Source organism: Schistocerca gregaria, chromosome 1 (genome assembly GCF_023897955.1).
Source record: "Schistocerca gregaria isolate iqSchGreg1 chromosome 1, iqSchGreg1.2, whole genome shotgun sequence".
Taxonomy (NCBI): Eukaryota; Metazoa; Arthropoda; class Insecta; order Orthoptera; family Acrididae; genus Schistocerca; species Schistocerca gregaria.
The window spans coordinates 1030924483-1030947020 of record NC_064920.1 but is presented as its reverse complement, the minus strand read 5'-3'; the positions used below and the strand labels follow the sequence as shown (position 1 = coordinate 1030947020).

General features: G+C 41.3%; 2 protein-coding genes across 3 annotated transcripts in view; both read left to right on the top strand.

Moving 5' to 3' along the window:
• The window catches only part of LOC126279093 (traB domain-containing protein), a 153891-nt gene extending 134729 nt beyond the window's left edge, over positions 1 to 19162 (top strand). For both annotated transcript variants that reach the window (XM_049979563.1, XM_049979570.1), the window contains exon 8: positions 18950 to 19162. In XM_049979563.1, coding sequence (XP_049835520.1) covers positions 18950 to 18952 — 3 coding nt within the window. In that variant the 3' untranslated portion in view covers positions 18953 to 19162. The remainder of the gene's footprint in view (positions 1 to 18949) is intronic.
• LOC126279104 (histone-lysine N-methyltransferase SETMAR) lies at positions 19156 to 20287 on the top strand. Its single transcript, XM_049979582.1, has one exon. The coding sequence runs from the start codon at positions 19156 to 19158 to the stop codon at positions 20008 to 20010; it is 855 nt and encodes a 284-aa protein (XP_049835539.1). The 3' UTR covers positions 20011 to 20287.
• Positions 20288 to 22538: the final 2251 nt, after the last annotated feature.

The window sequence follows — 22538 nt, the reverse complement described above, 5'->3', positions numbered from 1 at the left end:
AGTGTTGGAATTTGGCCTGGTATGAGAGTGATTTAGATTTGTATGTGTTCTAACACAGTCTGAATGCTATTTCCATTTTTTTTTTTTTTTTTGCCTGTTCTTCAATTGCTGCCTTTTCATTGTTGTTTGGAGTCAAGAATCTGGTACTTGAACTTTTGAACTCTTTTGATGTCGTCATACTTGGTCCTCATTGTCCAGACTGGATCAGTGGCATTTATGTTCATTTATTGTGTCTTCTCAAAAGATATTTGCAATCGCGCTTTCGCTGCTGTTTCCATGCGGCCTAGCCTAATTCCATTTGGAAAGTTGAACTGACTCATTTCTTTTCGCCATTCCCTGATAAGTTTTTCTAAAACACAGTTGAACGAGATCGGAGAGAGGCCGTCTCCTAGTCTCTTACCTGTTTTGATTTCAAATGGCTCTGACAATTCTAAAATTTTAAATTTGTGATCGGGTGTATGTTATTGTTTACCGAATAAGCCTTGTTGTCGTATCACCTTTCCCAAATTCTTTTAGCACTTCTATTAATGTGTCTCTATCAACGAACTCGGACGCCTCTTTAAAATCTACAAATGTCATGAAAACTTCATCAACTGCTAGTGTCTTTGTTTTGATTAAGGTTTTGATGGTAAAGATCAGCTCTGCACACGATCTTCCTGTCTTATATCCGGCCTGATATTCACCTAATTGTTGATCTATGTAGTGTTCTATTTTATGTTTGAGAGCAATGGCAAGGATCATTTATGCTACTTGTAGAAGTGATATTCCTCTGCAATTATTGACTTTGGATTTGTCTCCTTTCTTGTGCAGTGGAATGGATGGCAGCATCTCTCCATTCGTCTGGGATCTCTCCTATGAGTCAGATTTTTTGAAAGAGTCTTTCAAGTCGTCGTTCAGGGAAACTGTCTCCTGCTTACTTCTGAAGCCCTGCAACAATAGAATCTTTGCCAGACACTTTGTTGTTTTTCAAGCCCCTGATAATCTTTCATATTTCCTTTTCATCTGGTGAGGTGGGATCTCTCCCATGAGTCAGATTTTTTGAAAGAGTCTTTCAAGTCGTCGTTCAGGGAAACTGTCTCCTGCTTACTTCTGAAGTCCTGCAACAATAGAATCTTTGCCAGACACTTTGTTGTTTTTCAAGCCCCTGATAATCTTTCATATTTCCTTTTCATCTGGTGGGGTGGGATCAGGAAGTTTGTATTGTGGTTTCTGGAAGTTTAATTTTTCTGGTGGTGGGTCACAGTTAAGCAACTCTTTGAAGTATCTAGCCAAGTGTTCACAACTCTGTTTGTTGTTCATAATCAATTTGCCCTGATCAATTTTGAAACAGATGTTGGGTGATGAGTAACCTCTTAAGTTTTGATTTAAATGTCAGATATAAGCTTCTGGTGTTATTCTTCTGGAAATTCTCTTCTAGCTCCTTTAATTGATATCTTTCAAACCTTCGCTTGGTGTTCCTAAATACTTTTGCTGCCCTCCTCCTTTGGGTTTTAAATTCTTCGAAATTCTGTTTGGTAGAATTATACTTGTGCCAAGCTTCAGAACGCTTCCGTAGGGCATCTTCGCATTCATCATCCCACCATGGATGTTTCTTTTTCTTAGCAAGGAAAATTGTTTGTTTCGCTGCTTCCTGAATCTATTGAGCCATTTTGTTCCACTCGTTGGAGTTTAACGTGTCACGTTTATACTGATACTTCACAACTATTTCTTCACTGATTTTCAATTCTGTACTTCTGTATTCTGAGGGTTTTCTTTCTCCGATTGCCGGGGTTTGGTTTCACTTTGGCCCTTGTCAGATAATGGTCGGAATCAAAATTAGCAACTTTCTGCACTTTGCCGTTCATTATTTCCTTCGGGCTGGTGGTCGCTACGTAATCAATCTGAAATTCTTCTAACATGGGATTGGGTAATCGCCATTTTTTCATCTGCTTTGGAGCCATCTTAAAATGGGCGAACGTAATTTTCATTCCAAATGATTCACAAACATCAATCTATCTTTCACCATTTCTATTTGTCCTTCTGTGAGCTGCATATTTGCCCATAATGCTCCGAAAATTTCTCTCTTTTCCAATCTGTGCATTGAAGTCCTCCATAAGGATATTGACATGCTTGTCTGGGGTTCTAAACAGTTCTTTTTCGAGTTGAGACCAAAATTCTTCTACCTTCTCTGAGTTGTTTCTATTGTCTTCATTGATTGGCGCATGGGCATTGAGTATGGTGAATAATTTGTTTCCACTTGCAAGAGTTACTATAGACAGCTTAGGAGATGGAGATATGAAATCTACTATAGATTCAGTTATAGAATTATGAATGAAGGATGCAGTTCCAAGGATTAACGCTGCATTCTTCGTTTTCTCTGTTTTCTTAACTTTGTTAGCTGGATGACATTTCAGTATCCTGCAACTGCCCATAGCTGACAATTCATCTGTTGTGAATCTTGTTTCTTGGCCTGCTAGAAGTTTGATTTTGTATTCAACAAGTACTTTGATCAGTTCCTTTTGTTTTCCAATTTTCAGTAGGGTGTTAAGTGTACCAAGGAAATATTTCTCCTTCTGAGTTTGCGGAGTGATGGATCCTCCGACTGATCCAACCATGATGGTGTAGGGCCCACAGAATCCACTGCCCTACTTGAACCAAAATTTTGGCCCCGGATTGAAGCGGCTGTGGTACTAGTTTTCGTACGTTGTGCCATGATGGCAGTTGCACGAGTTTAGATTTGTGGGATAGGGTAAAACCGTACCCAAAAATAAAACCAAGTTGGTGAGACCTGAAGTAACTAGAACAGCCGTCCCTAACATGGAATCAGACGCTGACCAGGAAGCCGCCCGATATGGGAACCGTCGCGCCTGGGTTTAATGTGATTTCATTAGGAGTTTGCTTCCCTCGGTTCTTCCACTCTCAACACCGTTGGGAAATATACTGCTTCCTCTTCTGCCGCTAAGACCGTTGATTATTAAGACAAATTATTAAGAGAAATTTATTTGTATTTAACGTTTTATAAAGAAATGGCTGAAACCTTCAGACACTGCAGCAGAGCAAAATGCTTTTTTTGTGAAGTGTACATCAAGTAATTTATTGGGGTTGTTTGTTTAAATATGTATTTGTGGCAGCCTTATTTATTGAAAAGTAGCTCTCAGAATTGTATGTAAACAGTTTTACAAGCATTAATGGTCAATATTTATGTAGTTTCACTAGCGAACCGAAGTACAAATAAGGTATGTGAACTACAAAAACCAAAAACAAAATGTAAAGAAAACCCATAAATCTTGAAGGGAAAGGTATTGATAAAATTGCACAAAAAACTGCACTTGAGTGGAAGCTAAACTTAAGCCTAAATAAACCTTTTTTTGTGGGGTGTAATGGAGCTAGTAACATTGTGTTCTCTTTAGTAATTCTTAATTGAATGAGACTTTTCTCGCTAGTTTGTCTTCCTTTTCTAATATACAAGCGATCCCTACATATGTGCAATTCCGCGTAAAAGAGCTGAGAATCTTCTTGCGAAAAAAAAACATGGCAATAAAAAAAGAAGGGACGTGTCATTACGTCACAAACTTGATGCCGACGCCTACCGTCTTAATAGCCCAAAACATTAGGTTCACCGCGGTGATACTTTTCCGTGACGTTACTCTGACGTGTTGGGTGCTTTTGTTGAGACGTTGTTGGTTCAGTATAAAATATAAAGGAATCACATTTCATTCGTAAGTATTGCAATTAAAGCAATATTTTCTTTTGTAGAAGTGAATTTTTATTGCACTTTTAATTTTATTGTAATGGTTTTATTTCTTTCATTTGACTTTAGATCTGCCTTACTTTACTCAGTGTCCGTTCTTTCATATGTCTTTCATCCCTTACAAGTCGCAAACGCTCCGACATTTGGGCCACACTGTATCAATGGTCTCGGTCCCGCATAACATGGCTACTCAACCGCGCTGATTGTTGGGGGCAGCATCTGATGGCCTAAATTCCGCTCGCCGATAACTGTTATTCATTGGTCACTCTTCCTCCCCATTTAAAAAAGATTCTGGCTAGAACAGCTGGAGACGGCGGTCATGTGTACGTGAGTTTAATAGGTGTGATGGAATGTGTAAGTGTGCTGTGTTTCCTTTTGGAAGAAGGCTTTTGGCTGGAAATTCATATGCACTGTCTTTTCGTGTGCCCGCCTCGTGCTTGGTGTGTGAATAGTAATCCATCCGTTTCAAAATATAGTTATTCCTTCCTTAACTTTGTTGTATGTTGTAAGTAATCCAGTGCACTTCAACAGGAACAACGATGTGCGTAATTACAATACTAGAAGGAAAAAATGACATTCATTACACCACATTAACGTTATCCATAGCGCAAATAGGAGTTCACAATGCTGCAATCAAAATTTCTGATCACTTACTCATTGACATAAAATGCCTGACACACAGCAAAGTAAAATTCGAAACTAAACTGAAAACGTAACTCCCTGATAACTCCTATCACTGCTTAAGATTATCTATTACTGTAATGTGTAAAAGGTGATGTGTAGAAATTACTAATATCTGTCTGTCTTTAATTTTAAAAAATACGATCAGCATGGAAACATTCATAAAATAAAAATTGCCAGTTTATCATGGCTCGTTCCATATCACTACGTTTTATCTTGCAAATGATTCATGGAACATGAACTAACTATTGCCATATTACAAAGCATGGTATAGAGTTATATACTTCGAATTCCTCACAGTGAAATTCAAAAGAAAAATCAAGCAGATGATCAAAGTAGACGTACATTCTAATTATACTGTGTTTTGTTATTCCTGAAAATCTGGCAGAGTTACTGCCGAGAAATATCCCTATCCCGGGAAAAAAAGCAAATAGGCTACTCTTGTTTAGGTAGGCCTACATCTTACACAGATTAGGCTATCATTACCAAAAAGTTACTCACATACATGTTAAAGCAAAATATCCACATTAAGGGGTTTTAAGCGTTTGAGACCAGTCACTTACTTACATTTATAGCATCCAGTAACGGTGGAAGATACTTAAAAAATTCTATCGTTTTCAAACCTGCAAGTTGCTATTATTGGACACACGCTGAATGACGCATCTTAGGTAAGATTTCGAAGTGAGAAGATGAGTAAACTACAGCGAGACTAATATACTGATTCCCACGCCCGGGTTCGATTCCCGGCGGGGTCAGGGATTTTCTCTGCCTCCTGATGGCTGGTGTTGTGGTGATGTCCTTAGGTTAGTTAGGTTTAAGTAGTTCTATGTTCTAGGGGACTGATGACCATCGATGTTAAGTCCCATAGTGCTCAGAGCCATTTTTTAATATACTGACAATCTGATAAAACAAGAACTCTTTATCGCATGGAGTTCTGTTTCTTTGACATTTCAGTAACCATTCACTTTTGGCATGCACAAGATACGATAGAATCCCTTGCTTGTTTCCTCATTGCACACGGTTATGGGCTAGCAAAGAACATGTAGGTAAGTTTTCTGCAAACGTGAACACTCAAAATGTGCATACGAGTTGAAAGCTGAAAAATTTAACGAACAAGAAGCAGTACCGATACCAGCAGGCAAACAAGCATTGGTTTCGGAGTTCCAGTTTAATTTGCTGTCGATAAAAATACCGTTGAAGTTGAATTAAATGGCCTACGAAAGCATGCTACTCTCATCACTTCCTTACGTTTCTGGTTATCCGAAATATAGCAGCAAAAAACAAATTACGTTAAAGTGGCCAAATGTGTCGCATTACTACAGCAAATACTGTAAAATAAAATAAAATAAACGTTCGAAATTGCCGTCCTGACAGTACGTTATTCACGTAAACTCTATGATTTTCAGTATTTAAAACGATTGTGCTCACACAACAGAAATATTGAACAAGTAGCGATCGCAAACAGTAGTCTGCTAATGTTACGGGCTACTTAAACTGGCGGCAGGCTCCGACCACTCTGGCTTCAAAACAACGTGCGGCGTTAAGTTGGATTCACACTTGACGGAGTCACGTGATAGTTTCCTGTTGCTGCAGGCAAGTAGCACCTGCATGTTTGTTTCAGTTCAGGATCGATTTGGTTCAAGAGACCAAACAGCGAGGTCATCGGTCTCGTTGGATTAGGGACGAATGGGGAGGGAAGTCGACCGTGCCCTTTCAAAGGAACAATCCCCCCGTTTGCGTGACGCGCTTTAGGAAAATTACGGAAAACGTATATCAGGGTGGCCGGACGCGGGATTGAGCCGCAAATCTACTGTGCTAACCACTGCGCCACCTCGTTCGGTCTTTTAGTTCAGTAAACTGCCCATGTAGACATATCTTAGGCAAACAGTCAACTTCTGCTGTGTTGATACTGGACGCCTAAATCTTGAACTTCTCTTAGTAATTTTTATTTGTTTCTTGCTTAAAGGTAAAAAAAAAACGTGTTTACAAATTCATAAATATTTATAGAACGATGACCCCCTTTTTTTCCAGCTCCTTGTAGAGACTATGGAACTCTCCTTCACAGCCTCGTTTTTTGTTATAACATTTTTCATTTTTCTTGTTTATCCTGCTCCCCATCAAGTGCAACAGCAATCACTGCAAGCTGCTTTATCTACATTTCGTCATTTTATGACGATCTATCATGAACTGCGAAATATAGAGTGAATGCTCAGGAATTCTTCTGTACGTCGACGCTCAAAAACCGACGGTTGCGTGACGACAAGCGTGAATGCATCATAATAAGCCCCTATTACAGTGCGCGCAAAATGCCGTGGCCGCTAAGATGCGCAGTCGGCTGGGGAAGCGCGCGAGAGCATCAGTGCTGAGGGGGGCGGGGGTGCTCAGAGCGCTGTACGGGAAATGCTCTTCTAAACTGAAGCCTACACTCACATTTTTGGTAAATATTGAACGGGGTCTCTCCACGCCCACACTTGCATGGTGACCATCCAAAATGATTTGTCACCTCTTCTTTGGTTAGTACCTAGAAAGAATTTCGCGAAAATTCAGTTATTTGTTTACGCCTGGTTTGTTAACCATTTGTAACTTTCAGAGAAGAGTCACGAGTGGGGAATTTTGAGTAAAACCTATACATTTATCTGGTCGCCATATTTAAATTAGCATCTTTTGCCAAAGCTCGCCAGAGTTTACACAGTCTTACCCCACAAAAGTGTTGTGCAGACGCAATTGCGAAACTATTCAGAAACAGTGAGTTATTAAGTTTAATAAGTGACGAACTGAGGAAAAGTAAGGTGAGCATCTTATGAAACAGGGCATTCTAGGGACAAAATAGATTTGTAATGACTTCACTTACGTTGTTCCAAAACCCATAGTATTTCTCGTTTCACGAGCTATCGATGGACCATAAAAATTACATTTTTTCATCGGAAAAGTCGGTGGTTAGTGGAATAATACGGCAGATAATGACGTTTTGCATGATAACCATACAGGAAAATACTGTCCCATTTGTGTGCTGTCATTTGCCAAAACTCATTTCGATATCTCAAACCTTTTATGAAATTGAGGAATGTTGTGGATATTTCACTCTGGCTTTATTGCTGACGCGGTGCGAACGCAAATGAGTGCGCTACGTCAGATCAATTTTCTCAAGATTGGTGACAACTAAGTCTAAAGAAAAATTCAATATGTCAGCATACTCAGCAACACATTACATAATATCCACCAGACGTAAAATCATAGCGACCCCTATTTTTCATTGCAAACATGTCCCAATAACTATGACCATTAACGAAATGATGGGCACATCATAATGAACCTGACGTGTAAAGCTACAGATAAAGCAAAAATGAAATTTTTTTGCTGATTACGCCCTGTAAAATCGTTTGAGAAAGATTGCAGGGCGTGCGTGTTGGTTCTGTCATCGCCGACCGGCCGAAAGGCGGCAAATGCCCGTCTTCGCCCTCCCCTTTTCTGACAAAGGAATTAACTCTACCAGCTCTTTTTTGGACGAAACTGGTCAGAGCGCATCGGCCACCTTATCCTGAGCGAGCTATACACGATGCGCCAAAACGTACACCTATGCACCAGCGCTCGAAGCGGGCGTATGGATAACACACGCCGGTTTTCACGTTGACATATTACACCATCCACACGGGATGCACCTGGCGCACATGTGTAGATGGTAATAACGCGCAAAACGCAAATAGACCTGTGTATCTCTTGTAAAGCCGTTCGTTCTACCGCACGAAACACAAGGGAGACCATGTGACGTATTGGAACGTCATCCGTTGACATTATTTCCGTGAAGCCCGAAGATCCGCAAGAATTTCGGAACCTCGTGAGGACTAACATGGCCAGTGGCAGCTGCTTTCGAAGAGCACGGATTGGCGGGCGGTTCTAGGTGCTACAGTCTGGAACCGCGCGACCGCTACGGTCACAGGTTCGAATCCTACCTCGGACATGCATGTGTGTGATGTCCTTAGGTTAGTTAGGTTTAAGTAGTTCTAAGTTCTAGGGGACTGATGACCTCAGACGTTAAGTCCCATAGTACACTCCTGGAAATGGAAAAAAAGAACACATTGACACCGGTGTGTCAGACCCACCATACTTGCTCCGGACACTGCGAGAGGGCTGTACAAGCAATGATCACATGCACGGCACAGCGGACACACCAGGAACCGCGGTGTTGGCCGTCGAATGGCGCTAGCTGCGCAGCATTTGTGCACCGCCGCCGTCAGTGTCAGCCAGTTTGCCGTGGCATACGGAGCTCCATCGCAGTCTTTAACACTGGTAGCATGCCGCGACAGCGTGGACGTGAACCGTATGTGCAGTTGACGGACTTTGAGCGAGGGCGTATAGTGAGCATGCGGGAGGCCGGGTGGACGTACCGCCGAATTGCTCAACACGTGGGGCGTGAGGTCTCCACAGTACATCGATGTTGTCGCCAGTGGTCGGCGGAAGGTGCACGTGCCCGTCGACCTGGGACCGGACCGCAGAGACGCACGGATGCACGCCAAGACCGTAGGATCCTACGCAGTGCGGTAGGGGACCGCACCGCCACTTCCCAGCAAATTAGGGACACTGTTGCTCCTGGGGTATCGGCGAGGACCATTCGCAACCGTCTCCATGAAGCTGGGCTACGGTCCCGCACACCGTTAGGCCGTCTTCCGCTCACGCCCGAACATCGTGCAGCCCGCCCCCGCTTCTGCCTTGGTGCCAATGATGGTCGTATGCGTGTTTGGCGGCGTGCAGGTGAGCGCCACAATCAGGACTGCATACGACCGAGGCACACACGGCCAACACCCGGCATCATGGTGTGGGGAGCGATCTCCTACAATGGCCGTACACCTCTGGTGATCGTCGAGGGGACACTGAATAGTGCACGGTACATCCAAACCGTCATCGAACCCATCGTTCTACCATTCCAAGACCGGCAAGGGAACTTGCTGTTTCAACAGGACAATGCACGTCCGCATGCATCCCGTGCCACCCAACGTGCTCTAGAAGGTGTAAGTCAACTACCCTGGCCAGCAAGAACTCCGGATCTGTCCCCCATTGAGCATGTTTGGGACTGGATGAAGCGTCGTCTCACGCGGTGTGCACGTCCAGCACGAACGCTGGTCCAACTGAGGCGCCAGGTGGAAATGGCATGGCAAGCCGTTCCACAGGAATACATCCAGCATCTCTACGATCGTCTCCATGGGAGAATAGCAGCTGCATTGCTGCGAAAGGTGGATATACACTGTACTAGTGCCGACATTGTGCATGCTCTGTTGCCTGTGTCTATGTGCCTGTGGTTCTGTCAGTGTGATCATGTGATGTATCTGACCCCAGGAATGTGTCAATAAAGTTTCCCCTTCCCGGGACAATGAATTCACGGCGTTCTTATTTCAATTTCCAGGAGTGTAATAAGATTCATTTTGTAAGAGCACCCAAACTTCCGACACTTAGCGGATTTATTTGTTATTTTTGTTTGAACGATGTTAATCGTAACATAGACGCTGCAATCTGAAAGACGTAGTACTTAATATATACCGCGCCAAGACCATGAAATTTGGCAACAGTGTCACAAGCACACCCTCAGTTGTGCACGTTTTAGGGAGTTTTTGGGCATGCGCAACTGCCATACGGGTCAAATACAACGTGCACGGCTCACGATGTGCACAGCTAGCCGTTGCCACTCAAGTGTATGTCAGTGCCACCAGGTGGTAGGTAACACACTGCGACAGACTTTTATTCCCGTTCGCTCGGCATGAATACTGCTAGATGATTGCACACTCTTGAGATCCGCAAATCCGCTCGTTATATACTGCTGTAAAATCAAATTGGTCGTCAGTATATGTTAAAGCTGTACTGACAGTAAACATATTTTGCAGGTTTCTGAATGAGTTGTGGTAATCTACTTGAGTCGCTGACAAGGGGAACTATAAATCGCACCCCCTGCGATTTTGTGGTAAGTGGGCCCAGCGGACAGCAGGTCAAAACCTGAACACAGGTCAAGTATGAAAACAGGATGAAGGTGTAATGGACAATGGGGAAAAAAACTTGTGAATGGTCCAAGGAAAAGACGTCAATACAGAGCAAGCTCACACGGTATTCGACGACCAAGCAGGCGACTCGTGATCAAATCCCCAGGGTACCAATCTTTTTCCGTTGTTCGCTGTATTCAAATTTTGGTCTGTGTAGTGCTGTAACGTCCGTTTTCGAAATCGAGGTGTATGGAAGGGACCTATGACAGTTCATTCTGCACAACTGCTTTGTTAACAGCCGAAAAGACAAGTGGCTTTTGAATGAGGATCGCGAGCTGTTGGTAAAAACTCAACCGAATCCTCCACTGGTGAACACGCCTGGCGTGTCATACACAGCATTAGTGACAGAACGTGTGTCATATGATAGGAAACACTTACTGATGCAACCAATTTGTACTCCTGGTGAGGGAGATCACCCCCAAGGAACTGATGAAAACATAAGCTGCAAAAAATGAACGCAACCGTTTAACAATCACACACTTTATCTGTGTTCTGTCAAAGCTTGAAGTGTTGACTCTTGAATTCCTTTGTTGTAACATAGTTTACATCCGTTTATTCGTTGTTTCCATTTCTGTGTGATGTCTATGTGGTATCTCGCCTGCTCTCACTATTCATCACATTTACTTGCGACGGTAACGTATTCGTACCACATGACTCATATTTTGTTACCAGTGTGTAGCTTGACAACTGCCAAGACTACAGGAAGAGAACAGACATTTCAGTGACCGGACGGACAGTTCATAATGTGTGAAAGAAAAATAAAATAAAAGCATATGGCACGAAGGATTTTTGAACACGGCTAGCCCGATTCACCGTAAAACACCGTGATGCCACGCTTCTGAATTCGCGCTTAATATTGCAATTGTTAACTGGGACTGTTCACTGTCACTATTTTTTTATACCGGGTGATCAAAACGTCAGTATAAATTTGAAAACTTAATAAACCACGGAATAATGTAGATAGAGAGGTAAAACTTGACACAAATGCTTGAAATGACATGTGGTTTTATTAGAACCAAAGAAAAACAAAGTTCACAAAATGTCCGACAGATGGCGCTGGACAGTAAAACGACAGTAACTGCTACCGTGACGGGTGAGAGGTACGCCGATATGTTACAGAATCGCATCGTCCCCAGCCTGACTGATAAACACCTGCTGGAACTACGATGTTTATGCAGGCTGGCGCTCCACCCGTTATTGCTAGACGCGTGAAAGATCTCTTGCGCGCCTCGTTTGGTGATGATCGTGTGCTCAGCCGTCACTTTCGTCATGCTTGGCCTCCCAGGTCCCCAGACCTTTGTCCGTGCGATTATTGGCTTTGGGGTTACCTGAAGATGCAAGTGTATCGTGATCGACCGACATCTCTATGGATGCTGAAAGACAACATCCGACGCCAATGCCTCACCATAACTCCGGACATGCTTTACAGTGCTGTTCACAACATTGTTCCTCAACTACAGCTATTGTTGAGGAATGAATGGTGGACATATTGAGCATTTCCTGTAAAGAACATCATCTTTGCTTTGTCTTACTTTGTTATGCTAATTGTTGCTATTCTGATCAGATGAAGCGCCATCTGCCGGACATTTTTTGAACGTTTGTACTTTTTGGTTCTAATAAAACCCCATGTCATTCCAAGCATGTGTGTCAATTTGTACCTGTCTATCTACATTATTCCGTGATTTATTCAGTTTTCAAATTTATACTGACTTCTTGATCACCTGGTATTATTCAGTACACCGTCTTCTTATTTTCAAGCTTGATCTTCGTCCAGTTTCAGACGGGCTATCGAGACTTCTTCCCACTAAATCTGAAGGGTGTGTGTGAGAGTTTCCCTTGTGAGAAACATCACCGTCCATTGTAAGACTGTAGGATTTATTCATGCTTCTGAAATCTGTTGATTTTATGGTGAGTCAGGTTTATCTGTGCTGTGGGCCCACATTGCATACATGAAAATTCACGAAAAGCTGTATCAATGGTTTCTCTGATATTCGCTTAATTGTGGGACTGACAGCTGTGTGCCTTAGAGCCATATGGATCTCAGCGTCTCATTTTATTCTAATCAAGTGACTATGTTGGTAGACATTGCTACTTGAGTTTAACCATTTCCACAAACGGCAATTTGTGGTTCAAAATGGTTCAAATGGCTCTGAGCACTATGCGACTTAACTTCTGAGATCATCAGTCGCCTAGAGCTTAGAACTAATTAAACGTAACTAACCTAAGGACACCACACACATCCATGCCCGAGGCAGGATTCGAACTTGCGACTGTAGCGCTTAGAACCGCACGGCCACTAAGCCTGCGACAATTTGTGTTTGGAGTTGATTGTTTACTGGGCGGTAATTTGGCTTTCATGTGAAGTGTAAACATGAACTATGTTGAATCTATTTTAAATGGTAACAGTAAAGTAAAGCTTTGAGGACGGGCCGTGAGTCGTACTTGGGTAACTCATTAGGTAGAACACTTGCCGCGAAAGGCGAAGGTCCGGAGTTCGAGTCTCGGTCCGGCATACAGCGGTAATCTGTCAGGAAGTTGCATATCTGCGCATACTCCGCTGCAGAATGAAAATCCCAATCTGGGGACAGAAAATTAAATTACCAGGAAAAGTTACCGCAAAGGAACTACGGCCTCCTAGAACTTATCCTTTGACTGAGTAAGCGTGATTACAAGTGAACATTTAACAAGGAAATGTACAGTTAGCTTAAGTTGTATGGGTGCAGCGTAAAACTATCTGATTTTTCAGTCCGGAAGTAAATTCGTGGACTAATACATCTCTTAGGGATCTTGCACATTTGCCCGAAAAAATAGAAAAGCACAAAAACTCTCACTTACACTAAAATGCGGAACGGCCAGTTGTGGAAGCTTACGCATTATTTCGTTATTGCCCCGAAGTGTACATAATTATGTACAAAACAACAAAATTCCACAAAACAACTCTTTTCTCAGAGAAGTTATGCATCGTATTATATGGCTCTAAGCATTATGGGACTTAAAATCTGAGGTCCCCTAGACTGAGAACTGCTTAAACCTAACCTAAGGACATCACACACATCCATGCCCGAGGCAGGATTCGAACCTGCTACCGTAGCAGCAGCGCGGTTCCAGACTAATGTGCGTAGAATCGCTCGGCCACAGGAGCCTGCTGTATCTTATTACAATCATTATTATTAATGTTGTTATAGTTGGCAGTGACTGTAGATTTATAAATTTTGTGGTAAGCATAGCATAACCCTTGTACAGCATATGCTATTAATTTCACTCTGTCAAATATTTCTGAATCTAAAAATTTGTGAACGCCTAGAATTTATTCTCACTAACCACCACTGTTTCGAGATTCTGCTGTCTATGATAGAAGGTGGAATTAGCAAGTGCGATACTGTCATAAGGGAGGTTACCTCGGCTTCTCAAAAGTAAGAATTAAATCACATGTTTATACGTCTCGTTATCATACCAGCCTAGATCACTGATAAAATAGCGGTACGTGGCTTGTTGTGTTTCTGGATGGCTGTAACAGTTTCCTGGCGACTGGAGAATATCTGACTTTCAACCACAGAATTGCACAGCCCATTTCAAAAGTTGTTGTGGATTTTGCATTGCAGTGGTTTGCAACTCTTAAGGACCATTACTTAAAGGTGCACCTGCGTTATTTTTCAGAGTACTACTCAGAGTTTTGCAGTCCTCGTCTGTTGATGTGTGGAATATCCTTAGTTTAGTTAGGTTTAAGTAGTTCTAAGTCTAGGGGACTGATGACCTCAGATGTTAAGTCCCATAGTGCTTAGAGCCATTTGAGCACAATCAAAAATCACCGTGTAACCTTATATGCTACATTACTCACAAATTACCTTATTATGATACAGCGGGTCATGTATACACCTTCCCTTGCTGTATGTCTTAATTACACCTCTAAACGCCTGTTAACTTCATTCCATTTCTAGAATATGAAGCAACCAGTGGAAAGAAATTTGAAAATTTCCTCTAGTCACCGAACAATAAGCAAATAATTAGCAGAAAACACTGCGGTGCCGCCTTCTGCGCAGGTGTGCATGCGCTGATTGACGACAGTTTAGAACTGCTCTTGATTCTGGCGCGCGGATTATGTGTCTGCTTTATGTTCGTAGTTTCACCCGTCTAACCGCTAGATGGCTGTCGCGCTAGACCAGTATCGATCGCGGTGGATCGTCGTGTACACACTTTTAAGTGTGTAGTGCCACCTTCGTCCTCCTTTTACCTCCATGAAGAAACCGCAGTTTCCTCGAAAAAACGATCGAGGCCGGCCAATGTGTATTGGCATTTCCGAACGAATACGAAATCTATTCTGCGCATTTTAATGCTCACTTCACAGATATTCCACTCATAAATCAGCTGTTTCGTCGTCTTTATCTTCAGTGTTCAAGTTGACAGAGCATTCGGAAGAGGCGGTGTCTTGCGTTACCTTCGTCTGGACTAAGACTAAAGTTTACAGTACTACACAGTAAAACCGTGTTTCCCAATCACTTAGCAGTATATGTGATTTGAATGTGCGTAACCATAATGTCATCAAAACATTGTGAAATAAGTAAATAATGACGTTTGTATTCCGCGTGGAATATACGGTACACAACCTCTGCAGGGAGTAAAATCAACACTGAAATGTCATGTGTAGTAGGAGACGCGCAACTTCTGCATATATGCTGTGCTTTTTCACACACGTCCCCCCCGCCAGTTATTGTGTACAGTGGTGTGTGCTGGCGGCGAAGTCAGTCACAGAAATGTGGAGTTCAATTTAAAAAAAAAAAAAAACTGTAGAATAATAACACAAGACTACTGTTAATGAGTCGTCGTTTAACGCCACCGTACTTACGGCTTATCTTGTAAAAGCTGTCTGTTAAATGTCAAGTTGCTTTAGTACATGATACTACGATAAAGTGAACCTTGACGCCAAGGTCAAGATAAATTTATTACGTCCCGTTTATCCAGTGCTTTTACATTAATTTACTGTTTATCGAATTGCAGTCACAGTTGTATTTATTTCCAATTACAATATATGGGAAGTTTAGTGTCTCGTGCAAGAATTGACTTTAATGTACAATAGACACGTCAAAACACAAAAAATGGTGTAATGTTTTTTCCCCCTAAAATATCGTTAATATGATATACTGTACTGGATACATAATTGATACACAGTTCACGATTTCAATTAAAATAACAAACTGTAATCATAAGTATGTGTTTTCTCCTTCTCATATTTTCATATCAGCTTTCATGACCTCTTCAGTTGAATAATATCAATTCTGCACCAGTTTGTCATCTCTCCCTCCCTCCCTCCCCAATATATTCAGCAACTCTGTTTCACGCTTCCCATTCATACATTTGGGCACGTAGATTGTCGCCCCTTTTTAGTGTAAAGATGTTTGCACACAAACTATATAACTTTTAGATACACATTTGCTTTATTTTCATGTTTCCTAACATCAGAGGTTAGAATTTTTACTGTTTAGCTAGTCTGCTTGGCAACGTATCACCACATTGCTTGTTTGTTAAAGTAATTCTCAATGGGTTGTACCCTCTGCCATGCACTCTTCAGTGGTTTGCTGAGTATAGAACTAGATGTTGATGTACCACTTTGTAATGGCAGAACAAAATATAGTTGTGTGTGTATGGGTCTAGATGTTGTTTATATTGTAGGGCTTAGAGAGCAAACCTTTTTCTGGGAGAAGTGCCAAAATGTTAATGTCATTGTACTATTATGATTTTATCTTGTCATTTTGTGTATTTACATTTTAATATTTTTTCTAATGTTGAAATATTTGTAAGTTTTTCTGGCACAAAACCAATGGCTACTGTGGTTTACTACTCACCTACCTTACAAAAAATTTGTGTGTTTTACCATATCATTCCTACAAATATTGGGATGCTTCCTGACAACAGATTGTAAGCAGCTCATACACCATTTTCTGCCCACAGTCAGTAATTTTGAATTAACATCTTACATAGTCACATTGTTGTTATTGTTCTTTGTGTTTCATTAAGATTCATGTAATTTGGTGAGGCCTTTAATATATGGTTTCACTGTGTTATTGTGGTCCAAAGCTACAAAATGTAAACTTATGTAGCTCATTTGTTGGGAAATTTTTTAAAGTTTATTCAGCTTAAACAACACACAATTCTTAAAAATAGTTTGATTGTTAGTTACTGCAAGAAGTTTTCTCATGGATCAAGCACCAAAGCAGTCAAACTACTGAATGCAGTTAGTTGTTAGCAGTGTTGTTTGTGGGAATGTATTCGTTTGTGTCATGTTGACAGAATATCCCTGACAGCTTTATGAGGTGCAGCATATACAGATTGGCAAGTAACAACTCGAAATATATATACCATGGTATTCAGAACTCTTATTTGTGAGAATTAAAGTAGTTCTACAACATATTCTATGACTTGACATGTTATTGTTGAGGATAAGTAGCTTCTCTCAAAGACTCCATATAGTTTCAAGAAATAATTTATGGTGAAACAAGCTCATTTTTTACAGTCATGTTATCTAGGGAAAAGTAGACCTAAGATAGTGAAATAAATTTGGTTGTCTTAGATTTCTGAGTGGCATTTGGCACTCTACCACAATGTTGATTGATAGTGAATCATAGTTATATGGATTACCCCTCAAATACACTATAGGCTTGGAAAAACTTCACTGACAGTTCTTTGTGCTGAATGACAGGTTTTCACCAAAAATTGTCGTCAAAATGAACTACATACTCTTATCAGGGTCGGCAACAGTATCATATCCTTCACCGACAGTGCTGTTGTGTCTGTGAGCACAACATTGCTGAATTATTTTAACAAAAAGTGGAAAAACTTAAAATGGTATTCTAGTTGGTGTACTGGTATCTGTTTTCCTTAAATGTGAGTAAATGCAAGACAATACTCACGAACGGCAGTGCTAATATCTGAATAAATCATCTGTGGTAATGTTCTGGAACTTGTCCTGTCATTTAAATACTTGGGATTTGTAAAGACTGAAAGTATCAACCCCAAAAACAGAGCATTTCTGAATTTATTATATGTCGTTTTTTACTTTAAATTTGTGCAAGTTCCTTGACTTGTAATGATAACAGTAATAATTATCAGGTCTCACAGTGTTAATTGTGTGTTATTTAATGATAATTATGACACAGTTGTTTTTTATTCATGTTCTTTTGTTGTAGACTTGTGATATGGTCATGGTCCTGAAGGCAAAGGGTGTTTCAAAAAGAATGATCTAATTTCAAAACTCCATATTTATTGATAGAAACACACTACAAACATGAGATCAAATGTGAAATTCTCACAAAATCTTAAAAGTTTAAACTAAGCTATCACAATTGCTCTGTGTGTCCACCAACAGTAGCATGAACAACATCTAGATAATAACTAAATTCATCATAAACTTCACACAAGGTATCAGCATTTACACAAGTTTTGGCCCTTGTTGTTGTTCTGTTCTTCACTTCTTTTACATCATCAGGTGAAGGGGAGATGAACAGGCTTTTTGTCACATCCCAAATAGAAAAAAATTGCATGGGGTCATGCCTTGCGATCTTGGAGGCCAAGAATGCAGGGCAGTGTCTTGGAGACTCGTGCGCCACATCCAGCGTTGAGGCAGTGTGTCGTTGAGAAAATGGTGTACTTTGTTGTGCCAGTGTGGTGGAGCTCCATCCTGTTGCAAAATTATGTCAGCATAGTCGTTCTGAAGTTGTGGAAAAAGTCAGTTCTTGCATCATTTAAAGGTAGTTTATTCCAGTCACTGCGGTTTCCTCAAGAAAGAAAGGAATTCTTTCCACCATCTGATGAAGTGAAAGGTCAACCTTTGCATAAGCATCTGGTCTATGCAAATTAGTGACACCAAAGAAATGTTTTTGGGTGCAGGTGTATCAGTACCAAAACACCGACAAAAAACACACTGGACCGAAATCACTGATTCGGTCTTTGCAAGCTGCAACACAATCAACTCCTTCTGTCAGATAGACACCATCTTACTTCTGACTGACTGCAAACTGAGAATATGTATTTATTGATTGACATCTAACACCGATTTTCTGAAACTCTAGGCCATGCCCATTCAAACAGTTCACATTTTTGTGCCAGCACATCCTGTGTTTCATAATTATTGCTGTCCGAAATTGGGTCATTCTTTTTGAAATGCCCTGTATATTCATAGTTGCTGCTATTCTTTCCAACAGCTATTTGCTGCATGTTTTCTGTGGCATTTCTGAATGGCTGTATTTTGTGTTGCCATTTACCTTTTCAGGTAAACTAACAACACTGTCTCATTTCATCTGTTACACAGCAAATGTTAACTAGTATAGTTGTTCAGTTATCTACTGCAAGATAAATTAATTATTACTGCCAAAGTATACTGACAATTTTGCTTCAGCTACTCTTTGCATGTAATATGCATGTATGTTTGATTAAGTGGTGTTTTATTGCGCATTCATTATAGTGCTGCATAACATAGCCTCATTTTTCTAATATCAGGTTTATTTCTTTTCTTTTACAGTGATGAGAAGATGGCAATGAAGGCAAATTAATAGTTGTATGATTCTATTTTTTTACAAAAAGCAGTGCTGATATTTTAAAAATTTGTTCATATGAACGAAACTGTTTTATCAACACCACACAAAGTGGCATGTGTGAGAGAAATGCTTCTACACATATTGATGATGAAAATTATGATGTTTTTAAAATAAATAAAGTGGACATTTTATGATTATGTGTGACAATGTTTTATCTAGCTCACTGGACAGTGAGATCCTAACTGGAGATGAAGAAAATCTGGCTGACAATTACAACCATCCCATTGAAGGTCTAATTTATACACCATGTAACATACCAGGCCCAGGAGCTAATATTGAAGACTTTGAAACACAATATGCTGTGGGATGCAGCTGCAGAAATGGTATTTGTGTTTCAGAATTGGATTGTGAATGTATAAGATCTTACAACAGAAGCTATGATGGAAACGGGTGCTTGTTGCCAGAGAGGATTGTTGGTTGTATTATGGAGTGCAACTCCTTGTGTCTTTGTGGACATCAGTCCAGATGTGGAAATAGAATTTGTCAACATGGTCCAGCGGATGGGCTAGAGATATGTATGACAGGTAATGGGAAAGGTATGGGACTCAGGACAACAAAGAAAATTGCTGTAGGTTCATTTATCTGTGAATATGCTGGAGAAATAATAGGAATAGAGGAAGCAAAACGTAGAGCACAGTCACAAAGTGACAGTGACATGAACTATATATTTGTTTTGAATGAACATTTAGCCAATGGTAATTTGTTAAAAACCTGTGTTGATCCTACAGTGATTGGAAACATTGGTCGTTATATCAATCATTCTTGTCAGCCGAATTCAGTTGTCATCCCAGTGAGAACAAACACGCTAATTCCTAAAATTGGTATCTTTGCTGCAAGTGTGATACAGCCTGGTGAAGAAATAACATTTGATTATGGAGGTAACAGCAGTGCTGAATGTAATGTAAAGAGCAACAAACTTTGCCTTTGTGGTTCTACCAATTGTAAAAAGTATCTTCCATATGATGCTTTGTTGTATTTAGAGTGAAAATGTAATATACATACACTTATGTGAATTTAAGTTTTAAATGTAGTTCATTAGATCATTAAGAATGAGGGAATATACTGTTATTGTAATGTGTTAAGATTGTTGACAGTTTCAGTGTATCTCTGGAATAATGGTGCAAACTGCTGCTACTGTTAAATATGAAGTATCAGTTAATTCAAACTTGTATAATAGAGTATGGCAGCTCTTTTTTTATATAAAATAGTCATGAAGCTATATTTTATATACATGTACAATGAATGAATGGTCTTTTATTTTACATATTTCAAATTTCTGAGAATAGAGTTAAGAGGATATTTTTTAGCAATTTTCCTGGCATTGAACCGTAGCAACTTTGTATTTGACAGGATTGTCGTGTGTGTGTGTGTGTGTGTGTGTGTGTGTGTGTGTGTGTGTGTGTGTGTGTGTGTGTGTGTGTGTGTGTGTGAACTCTCATCATTACAGGGAAACAGGTATTCCCATGTCATGTAACTGGGATGTGACAGTCAAGTGCAGCAAGTATCATGTGCAATTTAAGTACACACACATTTTTACCACTGCATACTGATTCCGACAGTGCACAGAGGTAGCGTGGGTGCTGATACACACTATTGGAGAGATACGTCCTGTTAAACATTAGTGTCAGGGTACAAATTTGTTGGAAACTATGTTAAGGTTATACACCCTTTTTGCCAACAGAGGTAGGGCATGGAGGTATTTTCATATATAAAATGTTTACTTACAAATAGATAGAACCCTTGGTAATGTCTACCACTATCTGTCACCATCAGATGATTGAAGTAACTATCAGATCCCATGAATCCAATTGCATCCTGCAAAGTAACCCGTTCCTTCAGCAAGACCAACCCCCCCCCCCCCGAGTCTCACAAATCTTTTGTGAGTACATGGGTCCTTGCAGTCTTTCTTCTTGTCTGGTCTAGCTTACATTCCCTTTCCTTCTCCCTCCCTGTTTTTTATTTATTATTCCTTCACCTTTGCCCCTTCCTATTTTTGTGATGGTGATGTGATTTATATAGGTCCAGCTATCCCCCTGACTTTGCTTTGTCTTGCAGTTTTGGTTTGTTTGCTTTTCTTCCTCCTTTTTGGCCTTCCTATTTTGGTCCCCCTCGGGGTTTAGACCTCCATATCTAAATTTGAAATCTGTTGTGTGAGCCAGATAGGGAAGAACTCCTTCCCTAATGTCTTTGGTGTGGGTTCATCCCCCTTTTCTCCCTTCCCCTCCCTCCCTGCCATAGCCCTTTCACCTAGGCCATCAGCTCAGTAGCCATCTGATAGCGGGGCTGTTATGTACCCATCTGGCTGCCCCCTTCCCCGACACCATAGGAATCACACTGCTATTACCCGTGCCTTGAACGTCTCGTGCAAGCTGAGGAGTGGTTGCTCATCTTTTCAGGGAGCGGAACTCCCAGCAACGACTGTCTAGCCCCGTTGCTGTGGTTGGATGGCGCCCACTAGGCGAGCCCTGTTCTGAGTGGGTGGAACCAGGGCAAACATTTGGCACATGAAAAGTGTTAAAATTCTCTGGCCTCTCTTCCACAGCTGCATCTCTTCCTAGGAAAAGTTCTGTCTGTGTTCCAGTTTCTGCCTTCCCGGCTTTTCCCCTCTTGGACATCCCTGGGAGGAGGGCCAGGACCGCTGGCTTGGGGCTAAATGCTTTCCGCAGTTCCTGTTCTGTACCAGGAATGAAACAGAGACTTTTGCTACCACCAAACCCCTTTTCTTTGTGGAAATGTCAAGGACGAGTTTGAGTCCTTAAGCAAGATGAAATCTGGCTCCTTCATTATAAAGATAACTTCTGCCAGTTAGTGAGCCTCCCTCTGTGCCTCTGACCCTTTGGAATACGTGCCAATGAATCTCACTCCTCACAAGTCTCTCGATATGACTCAGTATTATTTTTCATAGGGAACTTCTTCTCCAGTCTGATGATGAACTTAGAGCTAATCTGGAACAACATGGCATTTGTTTTGTCTGCCATTTCCAGAGACGCCCTAAGGACCATCATGTAGACACCGGTGATTTCATTCTGACATTTGAGGGAGACACCCTGCCCGAGAAGGTCAAGGTTATTGGTGTACATCTGGGATGTCAAACCATGCATTCCATCTCCCATGCGTGCTTCTGTTGCCTCAAGTTTGGCCACATGCCGTCACAATACAATGCCACTCCCATTTGTGGTGACCGTGACCACCCTCTTCATGGGGGGAGCCCTTGTACCCAACCATGTAACTGTATAAGCTACTCTGGTCCTCAACGTGTCCATCATATACCAAGGAAAAAAGAATCCAGGAAATAAATATCCTCGACCCTCTCGGCTATTTTGAGCCCTGGAAGAAGTTTGACAGACTTCACTCTGTGAATATCTCATCTACCTTTGCCTCAGTCCTCCCCCATCCTGCTGCCCTTCTCTTTCCTCCCTCACCCCCCCCCCCCACCCCCTCCAGTGACTCCTGTCCTTCCTCTGCCAGGCAGACAACCCTCACATTGGTAACGCCTCTGCCCGGTGTTCTCAA

Excerpts from the sequence above, each read along its gene's own strand:
- LOC126279104 (XM_049979582.1), top strand. The coding sequence starts at position 19,156 with ATGATTATGTGTGACAATGTTTTATCTAGCTCACTGGACAGTGAGATC.